Raw genomic sequence first — 19,424 nt, 5'->3', positions numbered from 1 at the left:
ATTCTTCTAACCTCTAAAGAAATACGCCATACTTGTAGTTTTAAGCCTAATTGGGAATCATTGCTAAAGAAATTTACAAAACTACTACTCCCATAAACCACAACGTTAAACCCGGAAAGATAGCTCACGTTACCGTGGTCACCCATCCGTTTCCTGCCTCAGCAGCAGAGTTGTGTCGAGAGATAGGGAAGACCGAACAACACCATAACCTCAACCAACTCTACAATGAAACTACCACCAATAGTATCCTCGCTCGAGGTCGGCTTCTTCACGATACTGCTGGTAAGGAACTTAAATTGGGCTTCGACAGCTAACTTACACGTCCTCGTATTTGAAGTGCGGTCGGTCTTGTTCACAAGCAGTTAGCTAACATTAGAATTATGGGCAATCGTTTTTCAAAGTGATAGCTACTTTTGTCAATCACAAAATAAAGATGTATTGAACACGAATATAGTCTTTACATTACTGTACCTAGCTAAAGTTAGCTGGCTAAAATAGCTAGTCGGCAAACCAGGTTAATTGAGATCAGCTAGCTGGCTAGCTAAGCTTGGTAACGTTAGCTAACTGTTTTCTTTTAGCAATGTAGAGACAGACATGAGTCATGACCCTCCTTTTCTGTGATCACTCGCCTTACTCTGCCCTGTTATGTTAACTAGCTAGCTAACGACTGTGCAAGTCCAAATCAGTATTTTATTCTAGATGCATGGTGAATCTTAAATCCACGTATCATTGATTGTGTGAGCTAACGTCAGCTATCAGACTTGGCTATATTTGCTGTTTGTTTAACTTACCTAGCTAGCTAGCCAACAGCTAATGTTGTAGTTGTCTTGCTTACTAACATATGTAGCTAGCTAGCCAGGTCGAGGGACGGTACCACAAGTTAGTGAATTTTGCCATAATCGTGTTGCGGAATGATGGAGCCGGTTGGTGAATTCCTCTGTTGTGGCTCATTCCTATTGGCTGACAACCCGGAACTGATCAAAGCTCTGTTCTGCTGCTCAGGATATCGGCCTATTACAGTGTAAACTTTCTTTACAGTAAGTCAGGGATTTAAACTAAGTCATATATTTGTTAATCAGCACGATTCATGGCTTTTATAATGGCTTCTAATCTAGAAACTGGAAGGTAGCTAGAAAGTATCTACAAATATGTCTGTATTCATACATTTTTTGGGGGAATTGGCCTGTCTCATCACTGTCACATAGTTAAACCAGAGACAGTGGCAACATTTAATTACTGAAATATCTCTTGTTAAACTGAAGCTGTTGTCGCTCAGCAGACATACAGACGAGTGTCACAGCCTGGCTGCTGTGCGATGATCTCACTATACATAATACCACTAGTCCTGTATTAGTTGACCCCAGAAATAGTGTGTACATTTTGTACATACAACCACATCCGCCACCACTCAGCCTTCTCTCTTAAGTGCAATATTACAGTGCATATTACAAACCACAGCAAAGACAGCTTCTCCTGTTAACACTGACTGTCACCTTAAACACATACTGTACATGCATATACAGTGCCCTCTGTAATTATTGGGACAGTGAAACGTTTCTTCTTTTTATTTGTTCTTCTGATCAGTATCTTCCTGACTCTCTAACGCTAGGTCAAAGGTCAAATAAAATGTTATTTGTCACATGCGGCGAATACTTAAAACATTTAAGGAGAGCCGCACACTCTAGGAGCTCAGATGCAATAATTTAATAACCTAATATCCACCGTTTTGACAGACAAGCTGTCTTCATCAAGGTATAATGACAAACACTGCGGGGTGACTCGTTTATATAGTGTCAAAGGACACACACAGGTGTCTGTAATCATGGCCAGGTGTGGCATGATATCATTGGTTAATTCTCACATATACAAATAACATACCAAAAACATGAATGGATAGCATTCGATCATAGATACAATTTGGCTACCTAGGCCTACAAAACATTTACAATAGCAAAATTACAAGAATGGCTTCAGATCAAAGTCTACGTTGAAACCGAGAGGAGCAAGGGTCTTTAAATTAAAGATCCAGGCAGCCTCTCATTTTAACAATAAATTGTCGAGGTCACCCCCTCTCCTAGGGAGGGTGACATGTTCAATGCTGATATAACGAAGGGACATGCGCCGAATACAATCGGTGTAGACCTTACCGGGAAATTCTTACTTACAAGCACTTAACCACACAACTACTGATCACTACTACTGACTACACCTACTGACCACAACAACAAAATAACTGACCACAACTACAGGCCACAATCATACAACTACTGATAACAACTACTTACTACAACTACTGACCAAAACCACCGACTACAACTACTGAACCCCACAAAGTATCACCACAACTACTGACCACAACCACACCATTACTGACCACAACTACTGATTACAACCACACGTTTACCTACCACAACCACACAACTACTGACCACAAAACTACTGAACACTTCTGACCAAAACTGATACCACAAAAGATACTGACCAAAACTACTGATCACAACCAAACAACTGCTGACCGCAACTGATGACGACACAATTACAGATCACTGCTACTGACCACAGCTACTGACCACAACTACACAACTACTAACAACGCCAACTAAACTGACCACAACCACAAAACTACTATCCACAAGTACTGACCACAACCACAAAACTACTGACCAAAACTACTATCCACAAGTACTGACCACAACCACAAAACTACTGACCAAAACTACTATCCACAAGTACTGACCACAACCACAAAACTACTGACCAAAACTACTATCCACAAGTACTGACCACAACCCCAAAACTACTGACCAAAACTACTCACCGCAAACACACAACTACTGACCACGACTACTGAACCACACATCTACTTATCAAAACTACTGATCACTATTGACCACAACTGCTGACTAACTACTGACCACGACCAAAAAAAGAATCACCACATCTAATGAACCTCCCTACTACTTACCCAAACTATTGATAAAAACCACACAACTACTGGCCACAACTACTTACAAAATGACTGACCATTACTGAACCTAGGGACATGTGCCGAATACAACCGGTGTAGACCTTACCGTGAATTACTTACTTACAAGCACTTAACCACACAATGCAGTTCAAGAAATAGAGTTAAGAAAATATTTACTAAATAAACTAAAGTTAAAAAAAAAAATGTACACAAGATATTTACATAACAATAACAAGGCTATATACAGGGGGTACCGAGTCAATGTGCGGGGGTACAGGTTATTCAAGGTAATTTGTAAAGTGACTAGGCATAGATAATAAACAGCGAGTAGCAGCAGTGTAAAAACAAAGCTGGGGTGTCAATGTAAATAGTCCGGGTGGCCATTTGATTAATTGTTCAGCCGTCTTATGGCTTGGGGTTAGAAGCTGTTAAGGAGCCTTTCTGTCCTGGACTTGGCGCTCTGGTACCGCTTGCCGTGCGGTAGCAGAGAGAACAGTCTATGACTAGGGTGGCTGGAGTCTTTGACAAAGTATTGGTCCCGTATTCATAAAGCGCAATGACTACATCATGCTTGTGACTCTACACATTTGAATGAATCGTGAGGAAGTTACAGACTCAAAAATATCATACCCCCAAGACATGCTAACCCCTTACAATAACAGGGGAGGTTAGCATTTTATATCAAACCCCCAAGACATGCTAACCCCTTACAATAACAGGGGAGGTTAGCATTTTATATCAAACCCCCAAGACATGCTAACCCCTTACAATAACAGGGGAGGTTAGCATTTTATATCAAACCCCCAAGACATGCTAACCCCTTACAATAACAGGGGAGGTTAGCATTTTATATCTAACCCCCAAGACATGCTAACCCCTTACAATAACAGGGGAGGTTAGCATTTTATATCAAACCCCCAAGACATGCTAACCCCTTACAATAACAGGGGAGGTTAGCATTTTTGGGGGGTGTGATATTTGTTTGTCTAACTTTCTCACTCATCATTATTCATGATTCATTCAGGATTATCCGTAATCATGGTAGCATCCACATTAATGTAGAAGTGTTTAGAAACATATTCTATTCTTATTTTCAATAAAAGCAACTCCAAAATGACACAGTACATTATTTACCATTCATTTCTATTGGGCACAAAACAATCTGAAAATCAACCAAAACGAACAGCAAATGCATCCAACAAATTTGTAGAGTCACAAGCTTGATGTGGTCATTGCGTGCTATGAATATGGGACCAAATACTTAACGTTGTACTACTTTAATACACATAAGTGAATTTGTTCCAATGCTTTTGGTCCCCTAAAATGGGGGGACTATGTACAAAAAGGGCTGTAATTTCTAAACGGTTCACCCAATATGGATGAAACACCCTCAAATTAAAGCTCACAGTCTGCACTTTAACCTCATAGTCATTGTTTGATTTCAAACTGTTGGAGTTTACAGCCATAACAAGAAAACATGCTTCACTGTCCCAATAACTACGGAGGGCACTGTGACAGTGTCTGTCTCTCTCATCCTAGAATACACACCTTTTAAAGCTACTTAAGAGGGTGTGTCTTCCATCACACACACCCTGCTGATTTGGATGAGTCAAACGACTGATGATAGATAAAGCTTAGTTATCTGAATGTCCTCATTGACAGGATGCTACTGAGACACTGGTTTAGAGGGGTTCCCTTAGTATTAATACATGGGAAAGTCCAGGCCATGCTTAACTTAGCCCCAGTCTATATCCTAGCCACAGCCCTGTCTCCTGTCCTAAGCTCAGCTATCAGTCCAGTGGCTGGCTCTTGTTGCTGTTTTTGTGTGAAGTTATGGTTATGGTGGTAGCAGAAAATTGCATTGCGCTGTCATAGGACTGGGAAATGCTTGCTGAGATACAGAGAAATACGTTTGATCTTCCAGGGAATGTGAGACTCGGCGTAGTAGAGCATCTCCAGTAACACCACTCTCCGTCAAAGATGGTGGATGAATGAAGATGTCTTACTCAGGCCATTTACCATTGGAAAAAATTGTCACAGTTCCAGTCTGCTTAAGGGGTGGCTATCCCATAGACACAAACGCGATAGCAGCTGGGTCTGGTCTGCTTAGTTCATGGACTGTATATGAACCATAAAATATTATGCAGTGTGATGTCTGGCTTCTACTTGTTTCTCTGCCTCCGTGTCCAGTGTATGACACTGTCCTGGTCGCTCCAGTCCATGGGGAAGTTTGACTTTGACCCTGAGAACAGAGTCCTCTGTTCCACATCACCTGTGACATCAACGTCCATCAGAGAACTGAGATATCTGGATCTCAACAGAACTCATATGGATGAATAATAAATAAATAAATAAGAAGGGAGGGAGCCGAAGAGAAAGAAAGATGATTTCTCACCTGTTTGCCTGGTCTGGAAACAGCAACAAGGGAATTCATGGAAACAATAGGACAGCAGCTTTAGAGCTTCTTCCATCAACTCTGCAAACACTGACTGTCTAGTGGTTGTTTTTGGACTGGGCTCATGTCACGTCTGTGTGAGGGACAGGTTCTAGCCATATCATCGCCCTCATTAACCCTTTCTTCTCCGGCTCTAGGTGACTGGTCTCTCCACTCCAGGCCAGCCTGAAATTACCAGTCTAGACACAGGAAACATTGAAGACATCCTCAGTAAGACATTGTCTCTATCCCCTGTCACAGACATCTCTGTGGTTCTCATCTATCCCTCTTTCTCTCTCCATCCTCCCTCTCTCTATCATCTCTCCCTGTATTTCTTTATCTTGTGTTGTATCCTTCCTCAACACCTCGTGGTTGTGACTGTAGGAATAACACTAATGATTCACCCACGAACCTCCCTTGCCTATGAGTATGTGTAAATGTACTTTACTTCCTGTGTGTTTGACGTTGTTGTTAAACAGTGGGTGTAACGTGTTTGTTTCCTCACAGACAATGCTGGAGTGGCGTTGGTTAATTTCTATGCAGACTGGTAAGTGTGTTAGTTCTCCTGTGAACATTTGTCCTCTCCTACTCAATTGTCTGTTTGCATACATTTTCTTTGTGTCCACATCAGTTGTTTGCCTTGTGTGTATTTAACTAATGTACCAGGTGTGTGTGTGTGTGTGTGTGTGTAATGAATTAGAATTCCAACATGCTTTAGTGGCATCATGGCTGGAGAGTAATGCAATGTGGCCAAAGCAATTACAGTATGACAGTTCCTCCAAAGGGTAACAATATAAAATCTCATTTGGATAAGCAAATTATACCCACATTCTCCCCCCTCTCCTCCCAGGTGTAGATTCAGCCAGATGCTCCAGCCTATCTTTGAGGAGGCATCCAACATTGCGAGGGAGGAGTTTCCTGATGTCACTCAGGTGGTGTTTGCGCGCGTCGACTGTGATCAGCATTGTGAGTGACACTCTCGTACACACACAGGGTTGTAATCATAACATAACTTTTGGTTTGCCCAAACTCAGTAACGTAATCTGATTACTTTTAGTTCCTTTTATGTTACTTTCCCCTTGAGAGGCGTTAGGAGGAGATAAAGAAATGGATGTTGCATTTTACTTTATGGGTTATGTAGGCTTCTTCTAAACCATTGCTTTCTACTTCAATACAGATAATCATACGATTAGGCTATATCTTTACATTAAAATCCAAAGTCGGTCAGATTTCAAGAATAGGATATAGCAATATAGATAAGCCAAATTGTTTAACCAGAGCATGACCCCAAAACTAAGGATTTATTAGCCTACTCTGTTGTTTAACCTGAGCATGACCCTAAAACCAAGGACTTATTAGCCTACTCTGTTGTTTAACCTGAGCATGACCCTAAAACCAAGGACTTATTAGCCTACTCTGTTGCTATAGGCCTATTGCTTAAGCTTTTGTTGGTGACACTCTGATATCGCTATCATTTGCTATGGGCCTGTTGCTTAAGCTTTTGTTGGTGACACTCTGATATCTCTATCATTTGCTATAGGCCTATTGCTTAAGCTTTTGTTGGTGACACTCTGATATCTCTATCATTTGCTATGGGCCTGTTGCTTAAGCTTTTGTTGGTGACACTCTGATATCTCTATCATTTGCTATAGGCCTATTGCTTAAGCTTTTGTTGGTGACACTCTGATATCGCTATCATTTGCTATGGGCCTATTGCTTAAGCTTTTGTTGGTGACACTCTGATATCTCTATCATTTGCAGCTCTTTAAGTTGATCAGAAGTGTGCGAGTTTGAGGTCTTCTTAAATGAAACTTGTTTTTGACAGCATGTGGAGCACAATACCATGGAGGAGCCCCCTCAAACGTTTATTCCACAGGCTGTGATCCACACTATGCAGCTGCAAGAGCACATTTTTCACTGGCTGTCCACTGGTCGCAAAAACATTGATTGATAGGCAGCTTTAACTTCTTCAATTCAACCATTGGGTTAAAATACACATGTTTGTTTGTCCACAGCCATCCACAACAACCACAATACGTGAGGCGCAAATAGCTAAATGAGAGAGCAGCAGAGTGATTCACATCATTGCGCTATGTAGATATCAATAACACTTAGGAGGTAAGACATCCTTACCTCCAAGTGTTTATTCAAGTTAAATGTATAATCTTTGGATGCCAACAGCAGTAAAATCACATTTTATTTGTCACATTTTTCGTAAACAACAGGTGTAGAGCCACTGCCTGTTCACCCCGCTACCATCCAGAAGGTGAGGTCAGTACAGGTGCATCAAAGCTGGGACTGAGAGACTGAAAAACAGCTTCTATCTCAAGGCCATCAGACTGTTAAACAGCCATCACTAACACAGAGAGGCTGCTGCCTACATACAGACTTGAAATCATTGGCCACTTTAATAAATGGATCACTAGTCACTTTAATAATGTTTACATGTCTTACATTACTCATCTCCTATGTATATACTGTATTTTATAGCATCTATTGCACCTTGCCTATGCCGCTCGGTCATCGCTCATCCATATATTTATATGTATATATTCTTATTCCATCCCTTTACATTTGTGTGTATTAGGTAGTTGTTGTGGAATTGTTAGATTACTTGTTAGATATTACTGCACTGTCGGAACTAAAAGCACAAGCATTTCGCTACACTTGCATTAACATCTGCTAACCATGTGTATGTGACTGATTTGATAGACTAACAGTAAAATGCTTACTTGCGATCCCTTCCCAACTATGCAGACAAAAATTGAAAAAATATATAATAACACTTGGAATAAATACACAATGAGTAAGGATAACTTGGCTATATACACAGGGTACCAGTACTGAGTCAATGGGTATGAGGTAATTGAGGTAGATATGTACTAGAGGTTGGCCGATTATGATTTTTCAACACCGATACCGATTATTGGAGGACCCCCCAAAAAAATCTGATACCGATTAATCGGCCGGTTATTTTTTTTAGTTTATTTATTTCTAATAATGACAATTACAACAATACTGAATGAACACTTATTTTAACTTAATATAATACATCAATAAAATCAATTTAGCCTCAAATAAATAATGAAACATGTTCAATTTGGTTTAAATAATGCAAAAACAAAGTGTTGGAGAAGAAAGTAAAAGTGCAACGTGTGCCATGTAAAAAGCTAACGTTTAAGTGCCTTGCTCAGAACATGAGAACATATGAAAGCTGGTGGTTCCTTTCAACATAAATCTTCAATATTCCCAGGTAAGAAGTTTTAGGTTGTGGTTATTATAGGAATTATAGGACTATTTCTCTCTATACGATTTGTATTTCATATACCTTTGACTATTGGATGTTCTTATAGGCACTTTAGTATTGCCAGTGTAACAGTATAGCTTCCGTCCCTCTCCTCGCTCCTACCTAGGCTCGAACCAGGAACACATCGACAATAGCCACCCTCGAAGCAGCATTACCCATGCAGAGCAAGGGGAACAACTACTCCAAGTCTCAGAGCGAGTGACGTTTGAAACGCTATTAGCGCGCACCCACTAACTAGCTAGCCATTTCACATCGGTTACACCAGCCTAATCTCGGGGGTTGATGGGCTTGAAGTCATAAACAGTGCAATGCTTGAAGAATTGCGAAGAGCTGCTGGCAAAACGCACGAAGGTGCTGTTTGAATGAATGCTACCATCGCTCAGTCAGACTGCTCTATCAAATATCAAATCATAGACTTAATTATAACATAATAACACACAGAAATACGAGCCTTTGGTCATTAATATGGTCGAATCTGGAAACTATCATTTCGAAAACGAGACGTTTATTATTTCAGTGAATACGGAACCGTTCCGTATTTTATCTAACGGGTGGCATCCCTAAGTCTAAATATTCCTGTTACATTGCACAACCTTCAATGTTATGTCATAATTATTTACAATTCTGGAAAATTAATTACGGCCTTTGTTAGGAATAAACGGACTTCACACAGTTCGCAATGAGCCAGGCGGCCCAAACTGCTGTATATACCCTGACTGCTTGCACGGAACGCAAGAGAAGTGACACAAATTCATGTTAGCAGGCAATATTACCTAAATATGCAGGTTTAAAAATATATACTTGTGTATTGATTTTAAAGAAAGGCATTGATGTTCATGGTTAGGTACATTGGTGCAACGACAGTGCTTTTTTCGCAAATGCGCTTGTTAAATCATCACCCGTTTGTCGAAGTAGGCTGTGATTCGATGAGAAATTAACAGTCACCGCATCGATTATATGCAACGCAGGACACGTTAGATAAACTAGTAATATCATCAACCATGTGTAGTTAACTAGTGATTATGTTAAGATTGATAGTTTTTTATAAGTTAAGTTTAATGCAAGCTAGCAACTTACCTTGGCTTCTTGCTGCCCTCGCGTAACAGGTAGTCAGCCTGCCATGCAGGCTCCTCGTGGAGTGCAATGTAAGGCAGGTGGTTAGAGTGTTGGACTATTAACCGGAAGGTTGCAAAAAGGTGTGTAAAAAATCGGCACGTCGGTGGCCAAAAATACCGATTACCGATTGTTATGAAAACTTGAAATCGGCCCTAATTAATCGGCCATTCCGATTAATCGGTCGACCTCTAATATGTACATATAGGTAGGGGTAAAGTGACTAGGCAACAGGATATATAATTAACAGTAGCAGCAGTGTATGTCATGACACAAAAAAGTTAGTGCAAAAAGGGTCAATGCAGATAGTCCGGGCAGCTATTTGGTTAACTATTTAGCAGTCTTATGGCTTGGTGGTAGAAGCTGTTCAGGGTAGAGGTCGACTGATTAATCGGAATGGCCGATTAATTAGGGCCAATTTCAAGTTTTCATAACAATCGGAAATCGGTATTTTTCTACGCCGATTTGGCCGATTTTTGGGGTTCGGGTTTTAGACCTTTTATTTAACTAGGCAAGTCAGTTAACTGCGGGTTAACTTCCTTGTTCAGGGGCAGAACGACAGATTTTTACCTTGTCAGCTCGGGGATTCAATCTTGCAACCTTACGGTTAACTAGTCCAATGCTCTAACCACCTTCTTTACATTGCAATCTACGAGGAGACTACCTGTTACGCGAATGCAGTAAGAAGCAAAGGTAAGTTGCTAGCTAGCATTAAACTTATCTTATAAAAAACAATCAATCAATCATAATCACTAGTTAACTGCACATGGTTGATGATATTACTAGTTTATCTAGCCTGTCCTGCGTTGCATATAATCGCTTAGGTACACGTTGCTCCAACCATAAACATCAATGCCTTTCTTAAAATCAATACACAGAAGTATACATTTTTAAACCTGCATATTTAGCTAAAAGAAATCCAGGTTAGCAGGCAATATTAACCAGGTGAAATTGTGTCATTTTGCGTTCATTGCACGCACAGTCAGGGTATATGCAACAGTTTGGGCCGCATGGCTCGTTGCGAACTAATTTGCCAGAATTTTACGTAATTATGACATTGAAGGTTGTGCAATGTAACAGGAATATTTAGACTTAGGGATGCCACCCGTTAGATAAAATACGGAACGGTTCCGTATTTCACTGAAAGGAAAAACGCTTTGTTTTCGAGATGATAGTTTCCGGATTCGACCATATTAATGACCAAAGGCTCGTATTTCTGTGTGTTATTATGTTATAATTAAGTCTATGATTTGATAGAGCAGTCTGACTGAGCGGTGGTAGGCAGCAGCAGGCTCGTAAGCATTCATTCAAACAGCACTTTCGTGCGTTTTGCCAGCAGCTCTTCGCTGTGCTTCAAGCATTGCGCTGTTTATGACTTCAAGCCTATCAACTCCCAAGATTAGGCTGGTGTAACCGATGTGAAATGGCTAGCTAGTTAGCGGGTGCGCGCTAATAGCGTTTCAAACGTCACTCGCTCTGAGACTTGGAGTAGTTGTTCCCCTTGCTCTGCATGGGTAATGCTGCTTCGAGGGTGGCTATTGTCGATGTGTTCCTGGTTCGAGCCTAGGTAGGAGCGAGGAGAGGGACGGAAGCTATACTGTTACACTGGCAATACTAAAGTGCCTATAAGAACATCCAATAGTCAAAGGTATATGAAATACAAATCGTATAGAGAGAAATAGTCCTATAATTCCTATAATAACCACAACCTAAAACTTCTTACCTGGGAATATTGAAGATTTATGTTGAAAGGAACCACCAGCTTTCATATGTTCTCATGTTCTGAGCAAGGCACTTTATTTGAGGCTAAATTGATTTTATTGATGTATTATATTAAGTTAAAATAAGTGTTCATTCAGTATTGTTGTAATTGTCATTATTAGAAATAAATAAAAATAAACGGCCCATTTAATCGGTATCGGCTTTTTTTGGTCCTCCAATAATCGGTATTGGCGTTGAAAAATAATAATCGGTCGACCTCTAGTTCAGGGTCCTGTTGGTTCCAGGCTTGGTGTATCAGTACTGCTTGCCATGCGGTGGCAGAGAGAACAGTCTATGATTTGGGTGACTAGAGTCTTTGAGAATTTCTATAGGGCCTTCCTCTGACACGGCCTTGTATAGAGGTCCTGAATGGCAGGGAGCTCGACCCCAATGGTGTACTGGGTCGTACGCACTACCCTCTGTAGCGCCATGTGGTGGGATGCCAAGCAGTTGCCATACCAAGCGGTGATGCAGCCTGTCAAGATGCTCTCAATGGTGCAACTGTATAACTTTTTGAGGATCTGAAGGCCCATGCCGAATCTTATCAGCCTCCTGAGGGGGAAGAGCCTGCTCTTTTCCCGCGAACCATCAAAACGCATTTGGTGTGTCATCATAGTGGTCTTTGATTTGTGGTCCAACAACTTAAACTCGTTTTTCAATGCTGATTTGAATGTCGTTGAGAAAACAGAAAGGTGTCATCCTTTCTGAATTTAAAAGTAATCCTAGAAGTAGGATTTTTCAAAAATCTGTAATTTGATTACAATATTTTAGCTAGTAACGGATTACAGTTCGTTTTTTTTGTAATCAGTTACTCCCCAGACACACACACACACACACACACACACACACACAGACGTTTGATAGGCACATCCTTTGAGATGGAACAAATTAAAGGGAATTATTGATGACCTGCAAACCGTTTGAAGACTAATGACAAAACTGCTGCTGCCTGTGAAGACTGGAGCTTAGAGACACCCTGCAGTGAGACTGACACCTGCCAAACACACAGCACTATGAGAATATTTACTCTCAGTGGGGGTCAGCTTTCATCTGAGGGATCAGGGGCTGACTGACGGCTGTGTCTTTAGACAGCTTTAAACACCCTCTATCTGTCTTTTACTCTTTTACCTTTTTTCATCCATCCCCGTTTCTATCCATCCTTTTCTGATTTTCTCTACCTGCCTCTTTTCCTTCATTCCCCTTTCCTTTGTCCGCCTTTCTCCCCCTCTACCTCATTCTATATTAAACTCTGTCTTTATTCACCCCTCTCTCCCGCTCTCTGTCTCTCTAGCTGACATAGCTCAGCGGTACAGGATCAGTAAGTACCCTACGTTGAAGTTGTTCCGTAATGGGATGATGATGAAGAGGGAGTACAGGGGTCAGAGGTCAGTCACAGCCATCGCTGACTTCATCCGCCAGCAGAAGGTCGATCCCATTAAAGAGATACACAGTCTGGAGGAGGTCAACACTGTGGATGTGAGTATCAGGCACGCACAAATCAGTGTGTTGTTGTCCAAACCTCTGAAAATGTAAAAGGTGTGCCTCAGGGATCTGTTCTAGGACCATTGCTAATCTAAATATTTAATAATTTATTACATTTGTATGGTGCTTTTCATTATACAGAATAATCTCAAAGTGCATAAAAGTAAAAAATGTAAACCAAATAGAAGAAAAAAAAGACAACTATACAGGGCAACTGACACAAAGAACACAGCTGACGGGACAAGGACACCAAGGAGCTATCAACCGAAAGCCTTCCTAAAGATTTGTATATGACACTGTCCTCAAAAATGAATTGGTACTGAACCAGGAAAAATGTCTCTCTCTCTCTGCAGAGGGACAGGCGTAACATTATTGGTTACTTTATCCAGAAGGATTCTGAGAACTACCACACGTTTGAGAAGGTGGCCAACATCCTCCGAGACGACTGTGTGTTTCTCGCTGCCTTCGGGTGAGTCAAGCCTCTTCAGACCAACCACTGCACTTAGGGTCTACGAAACATTTATAATATAGTTTATATGTTTTGGGTCTGGCATTTGAGTAATCTTTTAATCTTTCCTTTCCTCTGTCCTTCCAGTGACGTGTCCCAGACAGAGAGGTTCAGTGGTGATAATGTGATCTATAAACCGATGGGGGAGACTGTTCCTGACATGGTGTACCTGGGCTCACTAACCAACTTTGACCTCACCTACGCTTGGGCGCAGGACAAATGTGTCCCTCTGGTCCGCGAGATCACCTTCGAAAACGGAGAGGTGCGTTGTCTCTACCTCTTTTTCTTCTCTATGTTTGATCCAGTCTAAATTAAATCATTTAGGTTTTGGGCTAGCCCTGGTCTACACACCGCTGGGAGTCGTCGTCCAGGTCTGGTCTGGCTTCTTCCCCTACAGCAGCCCCACTCTAATGTAATCCTGTCCTTATCTCTTTGCTCATTCATTATCATATGAATAGAGGGGTGTGCTTTTCCCATTGTTACTTGGCCATTTGCGACAACAAGGCATAGACACACACACCTGAATCTCCCACTGACCCGTTTAGGCTTCCGGATGCTTCCCAGCTGAAACAGTTTCTGAACAGTTTGTGCATATATTACATTTTGTGATGTTTTTGTTCATTTTGGACACCGACAAGGGTTTTATCTGCTGTTTTGGGCACACAATTCTTTTTCTTGAGGCAATCCAATATCGGTAGCCAAAGTCTTCGCCCCCTAGTCACAGATTGGTCAACAGTAGGTATTCTTCAAAGAAGTGCCTGTTGTCATTCAACGAGACGACCCGTCCTCATACTACACCAAACATCTTAGTCAGATGCAAAATTGCGCAACTAAGATCTTCTCTGCAAAAATGTCAACATTAATGACAGATTTCTTGAGTTACCTTAGATTAATTCTGACTATTTTGAAGAAGTGGCGACTCAAAATGGACAAACAGTACTATTGCTTTTTTCACATTTTTCAAGCGAAGGTCTTTTAACGGAGTATGCGAGCCCATCGTTTGGTTCGGCTAGGTGCCAGATGAACTGAAGCATGCTGACGCCTTCACTCTTCTTCCTCTTCCCTGTGTGTATGTGTGTGTGTTCCAGGAGCTGACTGAAGAGGGGATCCCATTCCTCATCCTGTTTCACGTGAAGGAGGACACAGAGAGCTTGGAGAAGTTCCAGCACGAGGTGGCACGCCAGCTAATCAGCGAGAAAGGTAGTGTGTTTGTCTTAAAAGTCTGTTGTGGCCCAATCACCTGGGGAAATAAAAGGGTGTGCCACAGGGTTCAGTGCTGGGACCATTGTTACTCTCTCTCTTACTCTCTATTTATTTGTGTTGTGTTTTCATCCCAGCCAGGGACAGAGTTGCATTATATTTGTTAGATAACCGTACTATTATAGTCATGGTAATCTTTTCTTAATAAATAATATCAATTATATTAATATCCCCTCCTGCCTAGGATCTATAAACTTTCTACATGCGGACTGTGAAAAGTTCCGTCACCCACTGCTGCACATCCAGAAGACGCCAGCAGACTGTCCTGTCATTGCTATAGACTCTTTCAGACACATGTATGTGTACCCTGAGTTCAGAGACATTGAGTAAGTACAACCTCTCTACTTTCCTTCACCTGTCTCTGGTTGAATTTTTTTTGAACCTCTATTTAGGGCACCTTGAGTGGTTCTCGACCGGTTCCGACCGACATTTCTATGTTCAGCGTGCTCTGTGAATGGCGCAGCATCAGTTCATGTGCACTCTGTGAAAGGTCTGGTTGTCCCACTTCAAACGCCGTCTCCGATGACATGCAGTATGTGAAATCTGACACATCATTTACATGGAGAGCGACACGTCACATTTTCTGGCCTGACCAGACAAAGGATAGATTTGCTCTGGCTGTGGAGCTCACGGCTCCAATTGTGATACAGCATATGGAACGTTTGTCAGACCATGAGACATCCCGAAAATCGGTCTTCTCACAAAATCATCTGTAGCGTCCGAACGGACAGACACTTCAGAACAAACTTCCTTTTGATTTTTTTGGGGGGGGGACTATGTTGTTCCATGTAGTGAATCTGTTATTCAATGCATTTGAATAGCAGTAAAGCCCAAAATAATTGTTCATTCAAAAATATATATTTTTGATACTTCAAGGGGTCTTACAATTCAAAATCAAATAGCAAAATTATCCTTGTTATGGCTTTCTTAAAACCCCAAAAATATAAACGCAACATGCAGTAATTTGAAAGATTTACAGTTCATATCAGGAAATCAGTCAATTGAAATGAATTCATTATGCCCTAATCTATGGATTTCACATGACTGGGAATACAAATATGCATCTGTTGGTCACAGATACCTTTAAAAAAAATAAAAATAAGTAGGGGCATGGATCAGAAAACCAGTCAGTATCTGGTGTGACCGCCATTTGCCTCATGCAATGCGACACATCTCCTTCGTATAGAGTTGATCAGGCTGTTGATTGCGGACTGTGGAAGGATGTCCCACTCCTTTTTAATGGCCGTGGCAAGTTTCTGGATTTTGGTGGGAACTGGAGCACACTGTTGCCATCATCAAACTGCTCGCCCACACAACGCCATACACGTGGTCTGCGGTTGTATGGCCGGTTGGACATACGGTCAAACTCTCTAAAAAGACATTGGAGGCAGCATATGGTAGATATTTTAACATTCAGTTCTCTGGCAACAGCTCTGGTGGACTTTTTTAGTTTTTTTTTGTTTTACCTCTTAGCCATTTGCCAGCTATTTAGGGCACCTTGAGTGGTTCTCGACCGGTTCCAACCGACATTTCTGTGTTCAGCGTGCTCTGTGAATGGCGCAGCATCAATTAATGTGCACTCTGTGAAAGGTCTGGTTGTCAGTGACCTTTTATTCTCCCCAGCACAAGGTGCACCTATGTAGTGATCATGCTGTTTAATCAGCTTCTTGATATCCCACACCTGTCAGGTGGATGGATTATCTTGGCAAAGGAGAAATGCTCACTAACAGGGATGTAAACTAATTTGTGCAAATGTTTTTAGATTAATAAGGTTTTTGTGGGTATGGAACATATCTGGGATCTTTTATTTCAGCTCATGGAACCAACACGTGTTGCGTTTTCTATTTTTGTTCAGTGTGGATCCCCCCGGTTTAGACAGGACTTAGACTCTTATGGGCTAACAAATCAATAATTAATGATCTTTGTGATGGTGTTTATTTAATGTATTTTAACAATTGAATTGTGGTGTTTGTCTTTTTGTTTTTACATAGTCTACAGTTACATAAACAAATGACAATGCTATTGTCTTATTTGAAATACATTTTCTTTTGTATTCCGTTACCTTCATAAACACAACCAAGTGATTCTTTTTGCGATGGCATATATGAAGTGTATTTATTAGACTGTTAGAATGTTGATGTCCAAAAGGCTCGTCATTGGCTTGAGGGGTTGTCCCTCGAGGCCAGGCTTTTCTAGTGTTCATTTGTGTCTGACTTGAGTGACAGTATTTGAGATGGCTCATTATTGTTGTCATTAGATTATTTAGATCTGTATGTTGAAAATCTGCATTTGTCAAATATAATACATTCCATTACACACACACACACACACACACACACACACACACACACAGTCCACAGATTATAATAGAAATGTCACACCTTCTAGATAATTCTTCTATTGACGGCCCTGGACACTGGAGCTAATGTGACATGACTTGGCACGTGCAATTAGTGTTAACTAATCGAATGTAATTTCATCTAATCTATTTTACCCCCATCTAAGCCCCTCCCCCACCACTCCCCCTATCACCTCTGTGATCAGAGCCCTGAGGTCTGACACCCGCTTCAACTAATTACATCACATTCACTACCTCCTCCTCTGGGTGGCTGTGTTTGCGTTCTCCCTCCCTCTGTCACCGAGATTAAATTATTTCATTAGCTGTGTGTGTGTGTGTGGTGTCTGCAGCCACCTCTAACATGCAGAGACAGCTTTGATATGGGACCAGCTCTGATGTGATATCACTTTATGACCTTCTGTCATCAACCACACTTCAGTAATGTCATTGGTAGGCCTAATGATTATATTAATGTGTGTGCGTAGGATCCCTGGGAAGCTGAGGCAGTTTGTTCTGGACCTCCACTCTGGGAAGTTACACAGAGAGTTCCACCACGGCCCAGACCCGACAGACAGCACACCTGGACAGGTCAGAACACCTCACAAGCATACTACTACACCGTCATTATGTGTGTATAAAACGGTGTCATTGCAGTCGTACAGGGAGTTGTGTGTGTGTGTGTATATAAATGTGTTATTTCATCAGGAGATCAATGAGGTGGCCAGTAACCCACCAGAGAGTTCCTTCCAGAAGTTAGCCCCCAGTGAGACGCGCTACACACTCCTCAGGGACCGTGATGAACTGTGACCTCAACGACTTTACCACAACCCTGACCTATGACCCACGACCCCATGGCATGCCCCGGAGTCAGTGTCCAGAGTCAGGACAGGCCAGCGGGATGGGACAGCACCCCCAACACCCTTAATGGAGAGAGAGAGAGAGAGAGAGAGGAAGACCAGAGAGTAGGTTAAATCCATGACAGCCGTCTTGGAATAACCTATATTTTCATAACTCTTACGTGTACAATTTTTTATTTTAGATAAAAGGATGAAACCAGAAGAAGGAAAATGGTGGGGGGATTAGGACAAAAAAAAAAGAAGCAAAGCGTTTTAACTTTTATTTTTGGAGCTTGTAAATAATAATAGTGCTTGTGCTGAGTGAGCGTTGGTCTATGTCATCCTGATCTAAATTAAAAACACATTACTTTAGGTTCAAAAACATGTAGCACCTTTTTTCCCCCTTTTTCTTTTTGTTGACGAGTGAGAGCCCTTGCTCCGGTTGTTCAGTCTCATTATGGTTCTTATCTGTGGGTAGTCCAGCTCAGTCCCATTTGGGTGAGAGAGGGTCCTGGTCCTGGAGGACTACAGTGTCTCGGCTGCATCTCAATAGTTTACCCTCCTCGTCTCCTTTCCTTTTTTTAAACTGATGCGAAAGCATATTTCTGGCAGGTGGAAGCAGCATGGTGGACACCTATCATATGATTTCAAATAGGAGTAATGAGAGGAGACGAGGAAAGGAACACATTGTAGAGTATTGAGATGCAGCCTTCCTCTCCCTGGTACTAAACTCATGCAACTGATTGGCCAGAGAGCCTATTCACCTAAGTCACGTTCAGGAGGCACGAAATGGTAGAAATGTTTAGAAACAACGGAGGTACTACCATAAACTGTCCAATAGTTCAATGTTCGTTTCCATTGTCTGTCAGAAAAGCATTTTCTCCCCTTTGTACTTGAACGTGCCCCAGATCTGCAATACTGACTCAGACGGTAGTTCCTAATGTCTGAGAGGTGTCAGTCAGACACTGCCGCTCTAGAGGACAGGAGGGGAACCTCACACTGAAGGAGAAAAATCAGACTCTGGGTTGCATCTCAATCCTCTGCAGTGGCTTCTACTCTATCTGCACTGGTCTGACACAGGCCAGGCCACACCCACTTAGCAACAAGTCCAGGTGACAGCAATATGGAAGAAGCTGACCTGGAAAATATCCTTATTTCACCTGTCACTCAAATCAGTTCAGATGGAACAATGAAAGGAGACGAGGAGTATTGAGACGCATGCTGTGTGTTTATTTATAGTACTGTGTGTACAGTCCCTCCCCAGAACCCAACAGTACCCTGATCTGACCAGTCACGGAGGGAAGGGGGGGGGAGAGAATCTCATTTCTAAATCAGTCATCTCGGAGAGGGAGAAAATAAAACAAGTAAATTAAACCATTTTACAGGATGTTGTGTTGAGTCTGTTTGTTCAGTTCTA

The 19,424-nt window shown here is 41.7% G+C and overlaps 2 protein-coding genes across 2 annotated transcripts in view; one reads left to right on the top strand and one right to left on the bottom strand.

Annotated features, from left to right (window-relative positions):
- Window positions 1-927, bottom strand: part of LOC106593616 (inversin) — a 192,994-nt gene extending 192,067 nt beyond the window's left edge. The window contains exon 1 of the mRNA XM_082960225.1: window positions 792-927. The gene's annotated coding sequence lies outside the window, so the exon portion shown is untranslated. The remainder of the gene's footprint in view (window positions 1-791) is intronic.
- On the top strand, window positions 119-19,394 carry LOC106593159 (endoplasmic reticulum resident protein 44). The gene is made up of 11 exons (XM_082960227.1): window positions 119-282; window positions 5,561-5,633; window positions 5,910-5,949; window positions 6,253-6,368; window positions 12,875-13,059; window positions 13,419-13,534; window positions 13,661-13,835; window positions 14,662-14,773; window positions 15,018-15,159; window positions 17,657-17,759; window positions 17,877-19,394. Exons 1-11 carry the CDS (start codon window positions 226-228, stop codon window positions 17,976-17,978), a joined length of 1,221 nt encoding a protein of 406 aa, XP_082816353.1. The 5' UTR covers window positions 119-225; the 3' UTR covers window positions 17,979-19,394.
- Window positions 19,395-19,424: the final 30 nt, after the last annotated feature.

The sequence above is a fragment of the Salmo salar genome, chromosome 02 (genome assembly GCF_965601325.2).
Source record: "Salmo salar chromosome 02, fSalSal1, whole genome shotgun sequence".
Classification (NCBI taxonomy): Eukaryota; Metazoa; Chordata; class Actinopteri; order Salmoniformes; family Salmonidae; genus Salmo; species Salmo salar.
The sequence above is the reverse complement of the archived record's forward strand: the minus strand, read 5'-3'. Positions and strand labels throughout refer to the sequence as shown.